Genomic DNA, 21,652 nt, shown 5'->3' with positions numbered 1-21,652 from the left:
TATGCTTAGATTTGTATGTATCCGGATATTGCGTATACTACTGGGATGTTGGGTAGATATTTAAGCAATTTTGGATTAGATCATTGGAAGGCAATCAAACGGATCTTGCGGCATTTACAGAAAACAAAAGACTACATGTTCACGTATCGAAAGTCAGATAAACTCGAGGTCATTGGATATACTGATTTCGATTTTATTGGACATCAAAATAGTATGAAATTAATATCAGACTATATCTATTTGCTAACTGGAGGTACCATATCCTTAAAGAGGTCTAAACAGTCTCTTATAACCTTTTCTACTATGATTACAGAATTTATAATTTATTATGAGACATCTAATCATAGAATTTAGCAGCAAAATTTTGTCACAGGATTACGTGTAGTAGATGGTATCGAAAGACCACTAAAATTATTTTGTGACAATAAGTCAGCAGTTCTGTATTCTAATAACAATAAGAGCTCGACAAAATCTAAACATATTGATATCAAGTTCCTGACTGTTAAAAAAAATAGTAAATAGTGGACAATTGTCGATAGAGTATATCGAGACAAATTTTATGATTGGGGATCCGCTTATTAATGGATTGCCACACAAAATGTTTCATGAACATATTGCTCATATAGGTGTCATGCTATTAAATGATATTTAGTTTTAGTGGGAGTTTGTCATTTTAAATGTTCTTATGATATTGTATTTTTGGTTATCAATGTTTAAGAATATTTTTATGCATAAATAAAATTTGAATTTATTTATACTCTGATTTTGGTATGGTTTGATCTCATGAAAGTTTAAGATGGACCAATTGAAAATAGACATGTTATGAGTACACTACATGAAATTTTCATGTTACACATCCAAGGGCCTGTTTGGCACCCTAGTTTTTTACCAAAATTTTTAGCTACTAGTTTTTTAACAACTTTTGCTACTGGAACCCCAAAAAACTTTTCAAAGTTTTTTACCTACACACTTCAAAAATCTATACACAAAAAATTTCTCAAAAACTTTTCTTCCTCCCTCACCCAACCCACCACACCAGACACCGCCTCCACCACCTCTCTCGGCGCCGGTCACCTATTCCGGTGCCGCCGGTAACCTCAAAAAAAATTTTGAATTTTTGAGTCCCTCACCCTCAAAAATTTATTATATATATTATATATTTATATATTTATTTAAACATATTATAAATATTTTATTTTATTTAAAATATATTTTTATATTTTTATATAAATATTATATACCATATAAATTAATATTAATATAAATATGTAATTATACATATATATAAATATTATATATTATATATTTAATATATATAATACATATTATATATATTACACATTTATGTATATATATTTATGTATATTTATATACAATTATATTATGTATTATGTATAATATAATACATTTATACATAATATTAACACACAATATTAATTATACATTTATACATAATACTAATACATTTATACATTTATATTAATTATATTAATACATTTATACATAATATTATATATTTATATATTTATATATTTATATAATATTCATTTATAATAATATACAATTATTACATTTGTAAATATATTTATATTATGTATTATATATAATATAATACATTTATATATTTTATATAACTATATAAATATATTTATTTATAAATGTATTATAAATGCATAAATATTTATAAATATTTAAACAATAAAAATTATAAATTATAAACAATATTAATTATACATTTATACATAATATTAATATATTTATACATTTATATTGATTATATTAATACAGTTATACATAATCATCATCTATATTTATAAATTATAATTTATACATTTATATAATATTCATTTATAATATATTCATTTATATTAATTATACATTTATACATTTATAAATATATGTATATTATGTATTATATATAATATAATACATTTATATATTTTTATATAAATATATAAATATATTTATTTATAAATATTTATAAATGTATTATAAATGCATAAATGCATATAAATATTTAAACAATAAAAATTATAAATTATAAACAATATTAATTATACATTTATACATAATATTAAGACATTTATACATTTATATTAATTATATTAATACATTTATACATAATCATCATATACATTTATAATTTATAATTTATACATTTATATAATATTCATTTATAATTTATGCATTTATACATTTATAAATATATGTATATTACGTATTATATATAATATAATACATTTATATATTTATATAATATAAATATATTTATTTCTAAATATTTATAAATGTATTATAAATGCATAAATGTTTAAAAATATAAAATTATAAAAATTATAAATTATAAAATACTCAAAAATATGTTTTAAAAATACCTCTAAAAATAATCCAAAAAACGTCTACAGTAACATTTCAAAAACTTCTACAAAAAAGTTTTTCACCTTACAAAAACTTCTACAAAATTTTTTCAAAAACTTCTACAGTGCACTACAGTAAAGTTTTAGACAAACTCCCAAAAAACTCAGGTTCCAAACAGGCACCAAATCATGATTCATGTCATTCAATTATATCAACATATGTGACCATTGAGGGGTCGAGTTACGAATTGTAACAAAAATCGCTTTAATCCTATATTGGTGTAATTGATAGACCGAATTGGTTGTAGATATGTTTTGATTATGACAGTAAAATTGAGTTCATACAGTTAATTGTAAAACATAATTATAAGGTTATACATATAGTCCAAATGGGTGATGGTTAGATCTTTAATCCAATGTTGGACTTATATATGATTAATTATGTGTTGCAAACTGTCAAATAAGATTAAATCCAATTAAAGTGATCATTTATGATTTGAAGTTTAATGTATCTAATAGGATGTGGGTTTTTAATGTGTAGAGACTTAAAAGTAATTTCTATTTGTATGATGGGTTGAAATAGAAATCCAAAAGATAACAGGAAGTTATCTATAAATATGATTATGATCCCCAGATCTCACGTATTCTTATTATCGTAATTTTAGTACCACAAAAATAAATCTTCCCTGATATCCCATCGTCAGGTAAGATACCAAGATACCAGAGAGAAATAAAAGGCATCTCTCAAGGGATTAGCGAACACATATTGATTTAGAAGACTACTCCAAAATTTCTGAGGATTCAATTACCAGTTAGTCAACATGAATTCAGGTATGCTTCCGCAATTTTACTGTTAATTTATTTCTTAATAATTACCATAAAGATTTTGAATTTAATAAGTGATGGTTTTTACCAAAGATTAATATAAACAACCACCTAACACTTTATACCTATCAATAATCATTTTGTGATCACTTAAAATGACTGTTGGTTAGTACCACAGTCGAATTCTTTGTAGTTTAATTAATATTATCAAAATTTTGCATGCATCTCAATTACAATAAAAAATAATTTTGACTGCTCTACTTTTGTAGAGGTAAAATATTTAGGGTTTTAAAGAAATTATTAATTTCATTATGGCTTACCTTATTTAGCAATATTTCTATCCTTTGATAATAGCAAAACCTTTGTGAACCAACTTGAAGCGGAGAATATTCTTTTAGTATTCTAAGTCAATATTCTTGGCACCGCAATTGAGGTCAATAGACAAAGATCAACTTTTAAAAGATGGTTGACTCTAAAAATGCTCCATTATCAATGGAAATCAATGTTTACGATTAAAGAAAAGAAGGATCATCTTAATTCCATATTAATGAGAATTGACTTATCATAAAATTCCCTATTTCTAAAAGCTTGTTTCAAACTTTCAAATATGAAGTAAATTCCAAGTTGCCACTTCTTTTGATATTGATTTTTTTTTATGTCAATCATCAATTATAGTCCTACTCCTATTCTAACCTATACTAGGAAAGTGCTCAATTGGATCAAAGCAAGCTAGAGAGAGGAGATACCTCTAGACTATAGGATTGCACTGCTGCACTTTTATTGAAGTGATGTTATTATAATAGGCTAACAGTGCTTTGATATATCTATTCAGCAAATTGTATTCTAGCCACCCTGCCTATTAAGGAGCATCTAGAGATCGAAGAGAATTATTAGCAACTCTTCTCAAGTTTGCTAATTAATAATATCATCTGTTTGAATGTTTCCAAAATCAAGTTAAAAGAGTTGGCTTACGCTTAATAAGGAAGACTTAGAAAATGAGCACAAATAGTTAATCAGAAAACCTTGAATTTCCTCAATTTATCTTAATGATCAGGATCCTGTAAGTTATATTGGCGAGGCTAATTTTGATTGCAGGTTGCATATCTGCTTCTGGTTCGTTTGAAAGAGAACTTGTTCAACCACTCCCTTTCACTGTGGAAGTTGGGTGCATCATGTCAAGCGCTCTGATTTGCATGTTATGCTTCCAAAATAGTATTCATTAGATATCAGAGTTGGATTTCTTGGGGATTTTTACCCAGAGTCCTTAGAAGTTCCCATAATAGCATGTTCCAGGAGCTGTCTATTGGTTCATCTGTGCAGCTTTTGATATCGATTTTTGTCCTCTCAGTTTAACTTATGATTGCAGGGTTTGGCCAAGTCTTCACATGGCATGCATAAAAAACAACCACGAGGTTTTCGTTTCAGGGAAAGTAATAGTGAAGACTTAATATTCTTGTCTCAAGTGGATAGATGCTGCAGTGGATGGATCTTCTGGAGTTTATGCTTAATAACTGCAACAATGTTAATCAGAAAACTTTTTGGTTGCAAGTAATCATGCAAATGAATGTTGATCCGAAAACTTTAGGCATTGATAACTTGCAAACTGATGATTTAAGTCACATTTCTTCCTTTAATATTAGAGCCTTTTCTAAGCCAAGAACTTATTTTCTACACAAAAAAAAGTAGATACAGTACACCACCTATTACCATCTGCAGTAAGATGCTCACTATTAGATTAGATTACATCAGGCTGTGAAGGAGAATGGAGGTAGCAGCCTCAATCCATATTCCCATGAGGATCATCTGTTATCCAAATTGTGAAAAGTGGGCACACAAAAACCAGGATTTGGTGTTTGTTTTCTACACAATATAAAAATCCATGCATCGGTGCTGATAGTCCCGTCTTTGTGGAAAACATATTTTTGAGAAGTTCAATCTGTTAGATCAGAAGACAATATGGATTTCAATTGCCTGTGGTTTAATGAACTTGAGACTAAACTGAACAATATTTAGGAGAAAAAGACGTAAATATGGATCAAATGCAAATAGGATTTACCATAGACAACAGCACAGTAAGCATGAAAAACAGTTTTTGCTGAAATCATGTTTGCAGCATGAAGTTGATTAGATGAGAGAAGTTTTTGTTGAGACTGCATATATCAGAGCTAGTAGATAGACAGGAACTGCAACAAATTTAACTCTTATCACTTTTCCATACCTTCAGAAGACTTCCATTGAATCAGTGAGCACTCCCTCATCATCCCACTGTACATCTTTGGCATTAGAATGCTTCCCAATTAACTTGAGAGGTGCATCTAGAGGTGGTGGGCTCTGCAAGAAAGCAGGTATACATATTTCAAGATGCTTAAATGCATGGCTGCATAATGTATGTTTTTTTTTAGTCCTCTGATACAATTCCAGATAATGTGCTAAAGAAGGAAGAACTAGTACCATGTGCCGAATGAGGGGCCAATTTATTTCACGGAAGAAAGGATGTTCTTTTATCTGATTTGCACCTCCATTTGAACCTAAACGGCTGGCAGGATCCCTATGTAACAAGGCATTGATCAACTGCCGCCCTGCAAGGCTTACCTGCAGTCCATCAAATCCAGCTCATTTATAATAGATGTTCAATCTATTAGACCACGAGAAATTTGATTGGAGGGAGACTATTTGTCATATGCAAGATATGATTATACCGGAATACTACTGGGGAATGTGAGGTCTTTGTGCAGGATGTTGGCAAATGTCTTCTGCCTATTCTTTCCCCTGAAAGGCGTACGGCCATAAAGCATCTCATAGAGCAATATACCTGAATGCCAGGTTAAGAACAATCAGAAGTTCTGCACGTAACAAAACATCCTAAATTCTAGATGATTTTAACCATAAAGCAGATTAATCAGCCTAAAGTTACTCAACCATGCCATAGAAGACAAACAAGACATTGCAAAGCACATGGCAACCAAGCTCCCATCAGATTGTTAGAAATGGGAATGAGATTTCTCAAACCAAACAGATTGTTAGAAATGTAGGTACTGTACATCATAAACTCATTCCCCACCTCCCACTTCTAAGAAAGATGAGGTATGATGCAGGAACTGGTACACATAGAACTGGTGAAGCAAGGAAGAATTTGCATGATATCACACATTTGTGTTATACTTACCAACAGCCCACCAATCAATAGCACTACTGTGGCCTTCGCCAGTAATGATTTCCTGAAAGCAATACATCTGTAAGTATATGCTTAATAGGTCAACAAGAATGAATTATTGCTGCATCGCCTGTATAACGTCATGAGGTGATTGTGGTTATTTTTTTATTTTTATGAAAAGGGAGGCAATGAAACAAAGCAAACAAAAATGATACAATTATATTTTACTTTTATGAAGTTCCTTAAAACTTCTGTCTTGAGCATTGTGCCTTTAGTAAGACTCAGTGCAACTAACAATATCTTCCTGATAACATATCAAACAATAGATCGAACTGAGCAAAGTAATTCGTTTAATTACAATTTCCAACAGGATAAACAGTTATCTTGAAAAATCATCGCCTCCAGAGAATAGGAATAAAACTCAATTGATCACCTTCTCCTTTGTCCTAATGGTTCCATTTGTTGCCAAAAAAAAAAAACCCTCAAATATCAATGCTTTTCCTTTTTGTAAATTGAAGAAATCTCCGAAAACTTCAATTACAACTTATTACAAAGACTTCCTAGAAGTGTTGTGAGATTCCCAACATGATACTTTGTTTTCTTGGTTATTGAAAATTGAGTAAGATAATTGCATGGAAGATTGAATAACTGACTAATAACTAGTTGGAGTGATGACTGATAACTAACAGGCATATTCAGCATTTCAAATGTTTCTATCCTTTAAAAATATACAACTGGAAGATTAGGAAACAGAATATAACATGGTATGGTGATGCATATTTTTTCCTACAAGAAGATTGAAATTATTCTTTCATGAACAATAGTCTCCACTATAGGAGAAGATGCAATTTGCAAGACTACAACGGTAAATATATGAAACAGAACCTCCAGCATATAAACAGGCTCCAGGAAGGACAATTTAATAAACTCGAATGATGCAACATACCGGTGCAATGTACTCTTCCGTTCCAACAAAAGAGTTTGATTGTGAAACTGGTTCTGCAACAAATAGTGGTGGTTGTTCACTCCTAGATCTTCTTCTCTTGGGTGGCGAATGCTTTATAATCTGAAATAAGTTTATTTGTGGCAACAAAGGTCAGTGATGATCAGCTCCAGGACATTTTAACATCGTGATAAAGACACCTTAGCACCCAAAATATATAAAGTGCTAAGGTTTTTTATGCAATAATTAGACATTAATACATAAAATTGAACTCTGAAAATGTATGAATCATCATTCCATGTTTATTGAGCTCTAAATGAATGAGAGAGAGAGAGAGAGAGAGAGAGAGATCATAGCATTTTCTGCAAGATGTTTTCCAGAAAAGCTGAAAATGGAGTTTCATGAGGTTATTTGGTTCATAAAAACAAATTTATGAATATTGGTAGGTGTATTCTCCTAAATCCATGGTTAATGGCACAGTGGGATTAACTATTTGAGAATGAAACGATTATCTGCTCATAGGAATACACATAGCATTAGGAAGAAATGCATACTTGGGGTTTACAGGTTGTCTTAAAGGATAGATCAAAGTCTGTTAATACAACATGCCCATCCTTTTCGAGTAGTATATTTTCTGGTTTTAGGTCTCGATAAATGATCCCTGTAATACAAGAAAAGAAGAAAACAAGCAATCATTTCATTAGAACAAGCGCTATTCTAATACAGGTTCTTACTGATTTCTTTTATGTAACACAGAATCTTGATAGAACCATAAAGACATTGTGGATAGTCGTAAAAACTTTTAAAGGGCATGCCCTTCAAATTGTTCAGTGTTCACCAATCTACTTCTATGTTCAATGTACTTGAGCGAAGGTAATTGATTTGATGAACAGTAGGAAGTGCCAAGCTGAATGCAGCCCCAAGATGTGGAAAAGGACTTGTTTGAGCAATTTGTCCAAAACAAACTAAAATTGTTGTGTATCACTCTAAGGTTGTGAAAATCTCAGGAATGCAAGACGGTATCTCTTTTGTCTAGGGGTCATCTAGATCAATAGTAATTCCACATGATATCCCAGATTCCATCTTTTAAGTGCAACTATTGCATAATAAGATTCAGTTTTGTTCAACATTTGTTGAATGTTAAGTTGATGGTAAAAGCACTCGATGTATCAGACCTCAAACTCTACCTGAGAATTCATTTAAGCATTCCAGGTATTCTTCATCACAAAGTTGAAATTAAATAGCTATGAAGATTTTTAGATGAAAACTAGGAAACTCACTTAATTAGTTAATTGTTCAAGAAAGTAAACAGCGTCTAATAAACTTTGAACAATTACCTAAACAGTGGAGATATTCCAAACCTATTACAACCTCTGCTGCGTAGAACCTGCGGAGCAGTAACATTGACGAGGAAAAGTCCATTAATTTACAGAAATAAATTCCTGAATGGATTGAAAGTAAATACTCAAGTGGTAAAGAAAAGAAAGTTTTAAGTCAATAACTCATAGCCAAGTACGTGGTATCAAGTATAGTCACGGAACTTTTTCCCGGTTGAATGAAACTTGTAAAACATGTCCAAATACACTACATGTTAAACGAACATAGCCGATTTTTCATCTCAAATTTCTTGTGACAAAGCGGGAAGGTACTTTCTTTAATCACTTCAAGTAGAGATACAACCAAGGGAAAGACACCTTATCCCCATTCACCTATTTAAAACTAAATTAATCTTGTATGTTTGTCTGATATCCCTTTGTATAATTGTCTTATTTGCTGCCGCTTTGGGATATCTGGGGATTATTTGGAATCAAGGAGCTTAATATCTTACTGTTCTTAAATTTCACTTTTATGACTTTGGCTAGTTGGTGGAAGTCTAAAAACAAGTTAATCTGGCACCAGGCACCCAGCATTTCTTGCAAAGCTTAGGTACAACATGGAAATGGAAGAGCTCCAATCCAAGAGCTCCTGTTGATAACCTTTTGGCGTTCGATACTGCTATGTTATGCGTGTTGTTAATCAATGCAGATGAACCCCGTACGTGGTTATTAATATCCGATGTAGCCTAATAAATTAAATAATCTTTATTTGAAGTTAAGGAGCACATTTTCCTAACAGGTTTAGAAACTAGAAAGGCCATTCATTTTAGTACACAGTCTCTGAAACTAGCCTATTTTTTGTGCTCAAAAGTCTGAATTAGGAACAGGAAGATTTCAATGCTAACCAATCTTCTGATCCTTATTCTCCATACCATAATAGGCCGTATGGGAGTGAATACTTTCTTCAAACCCAAAATCAGCAGAGATGAAACTCAACCAGTATCAATAGCAGTAGTTGTTGATGTGATTTTGCCATCATAAATGGAGGTATAGAAAGAACATACCTTGCTGAATCCTCTCTGAATATCTTCATAGGCTGCTTGTCAAGCAACGCAAATAACTCTCCTCCAGGACAAAAGTCAGTTATTAAACAGACATGTGTGCGTGTCTGGGGGAACAAAGAAATGTTAGTCCTTCTCACCTTGTACTAAGTTATGTTCAAACAGTATAGCATACCAATCTCTTAAAAAAAAAAACAGAAAGAATAACTTGTATGGAGTTTAGAAGCCTACATCAAACCAAAAGACCAAACATACAAAATTAGCTCAAACTGAAACAGAAGGACAAATACAGACAACAATTTTAGGAATAACTTGAAGCACAAATGCAATTCTATCAGTTCATCAAAGTGCCAAAAGGAAATTAATTGTAATCAGGGATGGATCACTATTTCTCCCAAAAATTTAGAAATCACTTTATGAGTTTCGATGTGTTAGTAATTTTGTTGGATTCAATGGGATTTATGTCAAACTAGCTTTATGCATAAATTTAGCAGTTACAATAAGAAAAATGAACTAACAGCCAAAAAGCCATGGAAAATACATAGTATTCTTTAAAAAGAAGTGGAGAATATATGTAATGTACACTTTGTAGCTGTATGCAAACGTTCATGTAGGACTGGAATATTCTGATGTAACTAGGAATAAACCAGGCAGGGAATATATGATGCAAGTGTTTTATTGGTTGTTATGCCATCACAAATTTCAGCTCGGAAGACATGTTGAATGAGCTTAAAAATGCTAAACACTTTCTTAGGGTAGCTGTTCTTGTCTATTAAGGTATTCAGAGAGTATCCAGAATAAAATCTTAAAATGTGGAAGAAAGTTTCTGATTGACGCTAGGAAAATGAAGTAGTTGAAAGACAAAGAAGTGCATGCAGAAGTATTTCAGATCTAATGCTAAAGACTGAAAAGTGTGGATATGGGAATCATCCACCACCCTTAAAAATTGGAGGCCAAATAAAACATGAATAATTATTTGCTAAAACAATTAGACAATTAGGACTAAGAGACTAGACTTGTGACAATTCAAATGCCAAACAGAATTATGGGATGGCAAAGTAGATTGAATTATGCTTAGAATTCATGAACGAACTTATTTGTTTATGTAATTCCTGCTTTTAGCTATACAACTATCTATAAACTTGAGCAATGAAGAGTAGTAAAATCAAACCTGAAAAGATGCGTACAGCGTTAGAAGGAATGGATGATCTAGCAGTGAAATGATTTCCCTTTCAATGCATGCTCTGTGAACCTGCACATATTCATCAGTCTGCTTAGGGCTCAAAAGTTGGGAACCCTGTACCGGTGCTGATTCCATAGCAGGGAAAAAACTGTTTCCATGGATTTCAAAGTTCAAAATTTTGGATAGTAGGCTATCATGTCCTCTGAACTGAAGACAAACAATGCAATTTTATGGACAACTTAGTGATTACATTTGTTTAGTGATGCAAAATGGTGGTTCTGCATGTCTGCATCTGAAATGGAAGAATCAGCAATTACAAACTGTGATCTTTAATCATGTCTATGGCAAGAAAAGATGGGGACGGACACTCTTTGCATGAATTTTGTGAAAATAACTTTCTATTAAACTTGCTGGTGTCTGAGTGACACACGTTCCCTGATGTCCAGAATAAGATAGTAAACCAGTATATATTTCTCTGTTATATTTCTAGTCACTGAAACCAGGTCCAATATTAAATTATGCATTATGGAAAAAGCCAAGCTATGTATTGAAAGAAATCAGTAACATTTGTGTATGAGCTTGTGACTTGCCATTCTAACCTTGTTACGGTTCATCATTATAGATTTATCCATTGCCTTCATTGCATATAATTGACCTGATCCTTTCAGTTCCACCAAATGAACACTGCATCATTCATCATTAATATCAGTTCAGATGATATGATTAGGAAGCTGTGTGATATCATTTCAAGCTGTTCATATTTGGAATATGGAATGGACAACTGTATGATGCTTGCCAGTTGAGCAGAAAAGTTTGTAAAGATCGCTTGAGAAGAAAGCACCGGAAACAAAGCAATTACATCCAAAAGTCCAGAAAATTAGAAAGAATAACTCTCCAAGTCACATGACAACCTGGACATCGAAAGGCTTTCAAATTCCAGGATTGTCAATGGATTATTCTATGTGAAGATATAGATCATTCTATCATAGAGATTAGTCCACTCGCCCTTAAGTTCGTTCACTGACTTCCATCTGTCATACACTTTGAATGAAATATAATCATGTGCTGATCACAACAGCAACAAAAATAAAATAGTTCCTTGATGCTTACTGATTTTGAGCAAGATATTAATCATCCAAGGCACAAGCAAGAAAAAGTATAGCAGCTACAAACAATAGTAATAGTAGTCATTGTGATCAAATGAATGATCTTTTGTTGAATTGAAATCTTCGAAAGGGCATGTAGTACTAACTATAACATCAAAAACTCAATATTAGTAGATAAAACCAGTGTGGCAATGACAAATTGGAATTCAGTGGTCCATTGACTAGTCTTGCTTATAGGAAGGCATTTTTTATGCAAACCTGCCAGTGTCTCCACATCCCAAAGGTCGTATTGGTTTAAAATGATGAAGTCCAATTCTTTCACCAGTTGCCGTGATCTACAAGACGAAAGGGACAAAAACGGTTATTCTTAAAAAGCAAACAACTCTAGAATCACTAATACGTGACCTGGAATGGTGATCTAGCCTCCAAATCATGTATGACAAACAAATAGGAGTTGTTTTACTGGCCCTTTGGACTCTACTCTTTGCAAGAAGTAACACATTTCCCACACCTTATGGAGGAAAGGATTTTTATAAGATGCTTGAGGATGCCGGATAATAAAAAGAAGAAAAAAACCAGAGGAACTCTAGACAACAAAGAGTAAGTTGGAAGAACCAATTCACTAAAGCTTATGAAAGAGTAGTATTATTACTATTACTGACATAAGATCGTGTCACTTTTATTCAGATGTAACAGGTTATTATTTCAGTACGAAGAGCAAGTAAACAGAAGAATCTCCTGAAGAAATTTTAGTTCCAAATTTTGAATGCAACAAGTCTTGGGTTTCTTGCTCTCGAAACAGTAAATTTTGACATATGTATAACTCTAATAATAGAATAACCTGACATGTATGAATATTTATGATGACAATGACTCCATAGCTCTAGTTGATAAAACATTTAGGGAAAAAAAAAAAAACAAAAAGAAGTACTGTTGCACCGAGCCCTAGATTAGGTCTGATATTATGCTTGCTTCCAGATTCAAGAAAGCTTAGTAAAGGCCTAGAAACTGAGAATCTAAATGCTGTTGCACCCGGCACTAGAAACTTATGAAAGTGTTCCTGGAACTTCTCTTGCTTAACCATTTTCAATTCATTGAAGCAATGCTTGTTTCTTGGAATAAATTCTCAAAATCCTTACCTTCTGTATTGCTTCCCAATAAGCACTATACTTTTTGTGAGGCCTTGGATAGACAGGTTGAGAGTGCACTGCCCATAAGTCTTCTGGTCTCTGAAAGGAGGCAGCATGAGGATTTGTAAGTGATAACACAATTAATAGCCTAGATAGAATAGATACTTCTGGGAACTGTTTGCAAAAGAAAATTCTTAAATTCCCAAAAGTTTTATCTGAAATATAATTAATGAAATCTACTCTAATGCTTTTCTTTGCGGTGCATTTTGATCATCAATTCTTAACATCCTTGATAACCAAGTGATACATTTCATCAGTATAATAAGTGGTCTAAACATATAAGAAATATGTAAGGGTATGCCTTCATTCTTTTACTCAATTATGTGGTTTATCAACCAAAATCCAATCTAAAGACAAAGGAATACCTTACCAAGTTGGCATCAGGAAGTTCTCTTACAGCGTCATCAACATTTTCTGCTGTAGCTTTGACCTGGAACAAGTAAGGATCTTCAGATTCACATTAAAATCTGATCACTTAAGAAGTTGCTAAAAAATGGTATTCCTATTAAAAAAGAATAGATCCATTGCCTGCCTTAACCGCACATAATAATTCTAGAGCCATAGCATTAATACAAGATTGTTTTCCTTTGTACCAATATTATCACTTCTCTGCGGATCAATTTCATATGCATTTTCCATATAAATTGTTATTTTGCAAATATGTTCCGTTCTTTTTTCTTTCAACATTGTCTGACATGCCATGACTTAATTGCTACTAAAGTAAAAAAATTTGAACAACAGGGCATAACATTAGGCAAACTAGGAAGTATTGAAAACATCAAATATTTCAAGTCAAGAAGAAGCTTGCCATTTCAATCAAGTCCACATACACACATTCACTAATCCAGGTATTTGTGATTGTTTAAGAACAGTAGAATTATCCTCAGAACAGTAGAACTAAGCCTTTTCTTCTTTCAAGTACAACATGCAATGATGACAAAAATAAAGAAGAAGAAGATGATTCACAACGCGAAAAAGACAAAGATCAAGAACAGAACCCAGTTCACGAGCAATTTACCCAAGTGATTTCAAAGAAAACGAGGAAACAGCTTTCAAAAAAAGGTAAAACAATGCAAACACGTCAAGATGTCAAACCAAATTCCCATGCTCGCTCACAATCCCACAAATGTGGGGCACCCTCATGTGGATGATTTCGTTCGATTGATCTGTTATGTGTTTAGAACTCCAAATTTTTCCATATGTGCGTATTATTGTTGATCCTTAGCTGTCTCTTTTACTTTAACAGAGGTCAGGTTTGGCCTCCCTCTATTTCGCTGTACTCTTTTTCAATATAAATAAATTAAGGATGGCATCCCCACCCCAATTTGGGGCTTTGCCAAAAAAAAAAAAAAAAAGAACAGTAGAATTATCTTGTTAAATAGAACATGCCTCTTGGTGTTTTCTGTTCATGTTTCCTCATTTTATTTATTCTTTTTCTACTTAAATGAAAATCTGAACCACAGCTATTACATAGTACTGTTCTTTAGAAACCTTTTACAATAACAAATACATATCAGGAATCATCTCTACCTCTGACTTGTTTGTTAAAGTCATCTACCAGATGTGTTTTTAAGGATGTATAGCAACATGAAGAGAATCCAGGCACGAGGGATAGTGAGAACTTGGAATAGCACTCCTAAAGAAATTTGGAGCATGAAAAGAACATCCAGGAGAACTTCATAAAACAGAAAATTACCAATTTAGAACTTTTCTGTTCAGTTGTTTCTGAGAGTCGGTTTCTTAGGGGTTCCACATGATCACTTCCATCTAGTTGGACACCAATGAAGTATTGAAGTTCTCCCTAAAATTGTTAAAAAATGCTTAAGATAGGAAACCAGAGATGCAGGTACTGCATGTAACAAACCACTTGGTACAGGCTACATTGCTCACCTTTTGATCACGCATAGGTTGCAGATGAAATAAATTCCAGAATTTCTTTCCTGCAGTGTATTTGTATGAATAAACAATTAGGTGAGATCATAGAGTATATTCAAGAATTAGATCCAATTCTGTCCACTAGCACAAAAGATGTTAAGTTTACCACTCTTAGTATAGTTAATCAACTGCACAGTAATTTCCTTTTGTTCTCTGATGGCATCTCTTATCCTTGAAACAGTTGCTTGATCTGTCTCTGGCCCCTGAAGGAATCTGCAGAAGTATAAAAACTTAATCAGATAATGCTGCTACTACGAGGAAAATGCTTTACCGAAAAAGACATATTGACACAGTAAGGACAGATGGAAAACAGCATAAATTTCTGAGGTGAAGTTATATGACACCAATATCAGAATGGTGAAAACCATTTGCTTGTGACCATTTAAAAGACCTATACAATGAGGAGGATAATGATTCCGTAAATCTACCAATAAAGTTGGATTCAATAGCCATATTGGCAGAATCAATCATGATGTATTAGCATCGGAAAACAAAGTACTTTGATATTCTTAAAGACCATGATACATAAGCTCAAGGTAAATCAAGAAAACTTTAAACTCTGAATGTAACAGGATAGGGAAAGAGGGCCTGAGTTGAAAGCGGCAAAGCAGTGAGGCAACCATGAATAATTTATTTTAGTTTTGACATATCTTCTTCAAGCTCAATTTATAGTTACTATAAAGTGCAAAAGACAGAGAAACATTCACCAGCAAAACCAATATTATATAGTCTTTTTAATTGCAATAAAAAGATTATTCAAGGTAAAAATTCATACCTGCAATTTCGTCCTAAAATTTCTTCACGCGTGTACTCAGTCAATTCTAGAAAGCTATCAGATGCAAAAATCTGCAAAGGAGAACACAGTTTTAGTTGAAATTTCACACAAATACCAGTCTAAACTGCAAACTGAAACAGGTACTTTGCTTCCCTGACACAAAGAAAGGCGATAAAAAGGCAGTAGTGCAGCTGAAGATAGAAACTGAAATCTTGTAATGTCACAAACACTTACAATCTCAGGTACTAAAACAATTGAAATGCACTCAACTACAGTGATCCTACCGTATTTATCTCAAAAAACAGGATTGATCTTACAATTGGATTATCAGGAAGTCTGGGATCTGTAATGACAAAATTCTTCTCAATTCGTTCCAAAGTAGTTGCTAGGTCTATTCCTTGACGAATATCCCTATCTCTTTCAGCTCGTTCCCAACTGTCTGTTCTTTCTATGTCTCTTGTCATCAAGATTTCAGGCTCAATGATTGGTACCTCCCTTCCTGCATAGCTCGCTGACCTCAACTTAAACCTACTGAAAATCAAGCACATTTGTTTAGACTGTATCCTTAATTATGAAGTTTACTAAAATTAAGGAGCTTTTTGTTACTGCCTAAACTTGTTTATCCCAAAAAACAAAAAGGCAAACAAGACACAATGCCACTCATATGGCAGATTCTTTTATTTTGTGCAGGACGTAACTCTATTAAGGCATACCAATTTAGTACATTTCTTCTGGCCTTATGATATCAGAAATTAAACATTGTATCATTGAATTCAGTAGCTCTGCTGATCTCATATACAACATGGCTTCAGATACAATGTTACATCGCTGATGACATAGATAAATATTACTACCATTTTGATGATATTCTAAAATATTTCTTTTCAAAAACTACATGGAAAATTGGATAGGGACCTTATCCAAAATGGTCCGAAACATATTCGTTTGAAACATAACTAGGAACAATTAACTGTTCAATATCAAAGATGAAATAGGGTTTCTATAGCAAAATCAAACTGCTACGTCTTTTTGGTACCTTGTTTAAAATGCTTGATTTCAACAAAGAATAACAGGTCTGTTGCCTTTAATTTATCTCAAACCTGGGGAAGCAAAAGAGACTAGCTACTACTGTTCTAGTGCCAACGAGGAAAATAATAAGGGACTTCTCTAACCTAAAAAGGTCTCCAGAATTATCTTGACTATCCTTCTTATGGATTTTAATCGTTCAAAACTGGGTAGAGGTTGAGAGATAACAAATAGAACACGTGAAATGGTATACCCCATTAACGAAATGCGCGCTGACTTTCTTGATTTTTTGCTGAAGTCATGGTGTGGAGTTTGTCTACCAGATGTTGCTACATTCTCTGTTACGGCTGGTCCGGGAAGCATATAATCAATATTAAACTTCTCACTTTCAACCTTGGCTGTAATATCATGACTCATTGACCGGATGAGAGAACGTGGATGTTTTATGGTTTGCACAACCTCAGTGATGGATCCTAAGGCGTTTTCCTTCTGACGAGCTGTTACATGTAGACAGAAAGGATTTTAAGATGCAGAGATGTTGTTGAATAACAAAAATAGCAATCGTATGCACCATCATATCGGATTAATGACTGGGGAAGCCCATTTGGTCGTACTGCACTGTCAGCTATACCCTCTGTGTATTTGCTGACCTCAACCTGCATTCTGCCAAAAGGTACTGAACATATAAGACCAGAAGCATAGCAGGAATTACCTAAATTACTCAGCATTGCTCAAACGTTACCACAATTGAATGCACTAACAAATTCAGATTTTACCAATTTCAAACGGACTCTACAGTGAAAGTCAACAACCTCCAAGCTGAAAGGAGATGCAATGAAGTATAGTGACATGAAATGCATGAAATTACTAAATGCTGTTCTAGCTCAGAACGTTCTATAGAGGATAAGGTCTGTACTAGTTTACTTGACTTAGCAATCTGGCTCTTGAATATCATACAAGCAAAAACTTACATGCTTACCACAGTAGGAAATCTGAGGGGAAATATCTTTTAAATGGAGAAGAAGAATGGACAATAGGACCTGAAGTTAATTAAAATATATCCTACTTATTTTTTCCAAATTATTAGACCTCTAGAATACAATGTCAATTTTTAAAAATAAACTTCCAACCCGCCGTCTGGAAAACTAAGAATATTAATTACTATTTAAGGGAAAAAAGGAGAGATTTAAAATATGCAGATGATGAAATGATTGCATCTGTTAAAGTTGAATCCCTACTATATATAGAGCCGAAAGCTCATAATTGTTCAAAAGATGATCCAATACGAAAACTAATATTTGATTGTCCAGATTTTAGTAACCTAAGCTTGTGATATTCATCCATATGCTTTATTTGAGGAGAGGAAACTCAGTAGGAAACATATTTGTCACTTATGGCTCTTGGAATGGCTTTTCATCTAGTGACCTTCATTGCTCCGAAATCCATTATGTTCACACTGCAATATCACAAATTAATGCACCAAATCTGGAAAACTCTTTTGAAAACTTTGAATGGGAAGAATACCAATGAACAAATTGTCAATCTCTGGATGCCTGAGAAATGTTATAAGGAGCTAATTACAATGGTTGAAGTCAGTGAGAAACAGGACCAATGTGAGTAGAAATTACCATAAACTCTCTACGAAGAATCAGAAAATTAGTCACTTCTCGCACAATAGAACTTAAACTAACAAGGAAACCAACTAATACATATCTAGGAAGCTAGAGGTCCAAAAAAAATCTTCAGTAAGGAAACTTTCAATTGCAAATGTGAAACAGATTGGATACTCTACATTGAAAAGAGAAAAGACTATCTTTACCCTATAAATTTTATAGCCCTCCCACTGTCATCTTTGATTGGGGTGATTGTTAGCAGATTCCAAAATGGGGTTCCATCCTTCTTATAGTTCAAGAGCCTTCCACAATAACTTGATCCTGTTCTTACAGCAGTACGTATCTTTTCTACCTCTTTAGGGTCTGTATCTGGTCCCTGTAGAAAGCGACTGCACCAAAACAAAGAACAACATCCATCAATAACCTTGAATATCCTCCCAAGATTTGATGTAACACCAAAAACAATGAAATATTCTATATGGGTTTTACGGTTATAAGAGATCACAGTGCAAAGCACATTCAACATTAGTGACTTCAACTTGTCAGGAACCATGCAGCTGCCAGTGTATTCTAGAATTATAGGTGTTTAAGGGTTTTAAGTGCTATATTTGAATATATCACAGAGAATAGTGGTGCCTGACCTGCTATACAATATTCTCTGGTCCATCATTTCTTACTTAAATAAACATTAGCCAAGAAATGAAGAACACGCAATGTATTTTAGAAAGAGGGGGCTTCTAAATGCTGTAGGTCTGACCAAGTCTGAGTTTGTGTCTCAATATGTACTAAGATATTCAAGAAATTTGAAGAGTTCATATAAGTGCAGAGTTCTAATGATGTTCCCTGACCTATTGAACAATTATTCACCGACATTTCAATGTTGATGGAATGAATAAACTTGTTTTGCCTGAAAACACCTTTAGTACGAGTCTTCAGTAAAAATAAGATGAGAGTAATAGGTTCTTGGCGGAAATTTTAGTCCTGCAACACTGTCCAGTGATACTTGTACGCCCCTAAGCAGCAAATGGTAACAAATAAGGGGGCATGTTTGTTAGCTGCCAGATTTCTGGGACTACATTATGATCAGTCTAATGATCAACATAATGCATGAAAGCTCATGCTCCTACTATTTTTGAGACTTTCAACGGCTAAGAACTTTATGTTACATACATCTGAAATCAAAAGTAACCTTACCAGTTCCTCCCAATAACTTCCTTTGATGAATACCCAGTCATGCTGAAAAAGCCACTGCTAGCATACATTATAGGACAGTCCGGCTTAGTTGCATCAGACACAACAAAAGTCTGTTGCAAAGTCGCTAAAGCATCCTTTAACTCCTGAGATACTCTTGGAACAGGAGCTTCAGATTCCTCTGACGTCCTCCTTGAGTCCGCCAAGAATTTATCTGATGAGCCCTTGCTTCTTTCTCCATCTCCTAAAGAATTATTTTCATTCATCCCTATTGCATGAAAGCTACCTTCTCCCACATCAGTCCTGACCACCAGTCCCCATTCTGCAGTCCTTTCAGCTATGCTAGCTCCTGAGAGCACCCGATTGCTTCTATTGCCTTGTCCTTCATTCTCCTTCTCCCTTACCTCATCAGCATTTACAGCAGTGATCTCTGATTTTCTCTCTTCTTCCTTAAAAGCCATCCACTTATGCCTAACACCCGTCGTACTTCCAGAATTCCCCGATGCCTCCCCTTGCATTCTCAGTACTTTCACATTCAATCCCTCATGCTTCCTATCAAATGATTTTCCATCATCATGACTTACTGATGGCTTATAAACATCGATGGGTCGTCGTACACCTGATGACTCCATCCACTTTCAATCAAACTGTCACCATCTATAAGAAGTAACCAGGAGCATCAAATCAGCCCCACTTTTCTTTCATCATCAAACATATGAAATCAACATTATCTTGCAATAACACAACTAAAATCAACCACCCCACCAAAAATAAATAAAAAAATCTAACCACCCACTTTTCTCTCAGTTAAACTATAGACTAAATACAGTCAAGAAAAAAGTGACAATCCAATCGACACATTAGTAATATTTCATTTTTCTCCTTTTTTGGGTACAATACAAGTAAAAGTGGATATATACGCTACAAAAGATTACAAAAACAGTCTGAAAATTTATTGCAGAGCAGATTGGATTGTGCTTCAGCTAGTACTGAGTTATTGGTTCAGAGCTTCCAGCTAGGCTTAATTGGACATGGGAAATTTGAACCAGAAACACTAGATATTGGAAAGATAACGTTCACAGGATTAACAGAACCTCGAATGGTGCCATGTAACCAAATCTTGGCCGTCTATTTTTGGGACAAGTGTTGCAACGGTAGTGGGTCACAACCGTTTATTTTTCTAACCGTTTCTCGCGCGCTTCGCTATCAGTTAAAAAATCTTGATGAAATGACAAAAGACGCCTTGTGATTCTGTGTTCCTTAAACTTCCACGCTAGGGACTGTTTGTTTTCTTGCGTTGAAGGGTCCATAATGGGGGTGAGAAGTCGTGCAATTATTGAAGCCTTTCATGGTATTTACCAAGTCTAGCAAATTCTAAAAAAAAAAAAAATCTAGCAAATTCATGGGAAAAAAAAGGTAAGTCACCATTTACACATGATTAGGTTTGAGAATCTGTCCTATAATCTATACTGGTGCCAAAAGCACATGCGATGTGTGTATAATTCAGAAATGCTTTTCTTACAAATTAATTTTGCATAAAATTTTCATTACTAGAGTACTCTGTAGTGTTTTAACCTTTTTTCCCATCAAACGATAGTTATTTTGGTAGTTACAATACTTATAGGCAGTTATTTTATCTCAGATAGTAATGGTTAAAAAATAGTTACTAATAGTTAGTTTAGCCATAGTTATAAAATTTGGTCCGGTCTAACGATCGAACCAATCAACTCGATGAACCGATTATAAGGTCGGGTTAGGTCACTAATTAGATCGATCAAACATCAAATTTATTTACTAGTTAATGACCCGACGATTCAATCGATAGATCGACAAAAACTGCTAGTTAAACCGCCAATTGAACCATCAACTTAAAATTTTTATTATTTTTATAATTTAAAATATATTATTATATTATATAATATAGCTATTGTACAACCCGTAGTTGAACTAGTAACCCGGTGACCGATCACCTCTGTA

General features: G+C 33.5%; 1 protein-coding gene across 4 annotated transcripts; it reads right to left on the bottom strand.

The window, feature by feature from the left end:
* Positions 1–4,743: 4,743 nt before the first annotated feature.
* Positions 4,744–20,708, bottom strand: LOC113762118 (phototropin-2). Of its 4 annotated transcripts, none has more exons than XM_027305401.1 (23): positions 19,679–20,708; positions 18,691–18,873; positions 17,443–17,534; positions 17,125–17,368; positions 16,163–16,376; positions 15,846–15,916; positions 15,177–15,283; positions 15,026–15,075; positions 14,832–14,936; positions 13,506–13,565; positions 13,085–13,174; positions 12,204–12,280; positions 11,430–11,523; positions 10,828–10,908; positions 9,660–9,763; positions 8,617–8,666; positions 7,834–7,940; positions 7,283–7,402; positions 6,349–6,400; positions 5,882–5,994; positions 5,634–5,774; positions 5,401–5,513; positions 4,744–5,118 (listed from the first exon to the last, which is right to left on the bottom strand). In XM_027305401.1, exons 1-22 carry the CDS (start codon positions 20,305–20,307, stop codon positions 5,403–5,405), a joined length of 2,895 nt encoding a protein of 964 aa, XP_027161202.1. In that variant the 5' UTR covers positions 20,308–20,708; the 3' UTR covers positions 4,744–5,118; positions 5,401–5,402. The 4 variants fall into 4 exon arrangements, with proteins under 4 accessions (XP_027161202.1, XP_027161203.1, XP_027161204.1 ...); XM_027305402.1 differs by having other exon boundaries at positions 16,163–16,373; XM_027305403.1 differs by having other exon boundaries at positions 11,439–11,523; positions 19,679–20,707.
* Between the last annotated feature and the right edge of the window lie 944 nt (positions 20,709–21,652).

The sequence above is a fragment of the Coffea eugenioides genome, chromosome 2, assembly GCF_003713205.1.
Source record: "Coffea eugenioides isolate CCC68of chromosome 2, Ceug_1.0, whole genome shotgun sequence".
NCBI lineage: Eukaryota > Viridiplantae > Streptophyta > Magnoliopsida > Gentianales > Rubiaceae > Coffea > Coffea eugenioides.
Note: the sequence above shows the minus strand (reverse complement) of the source record. Positions and strands in the feature narration are given on the sequence as shown.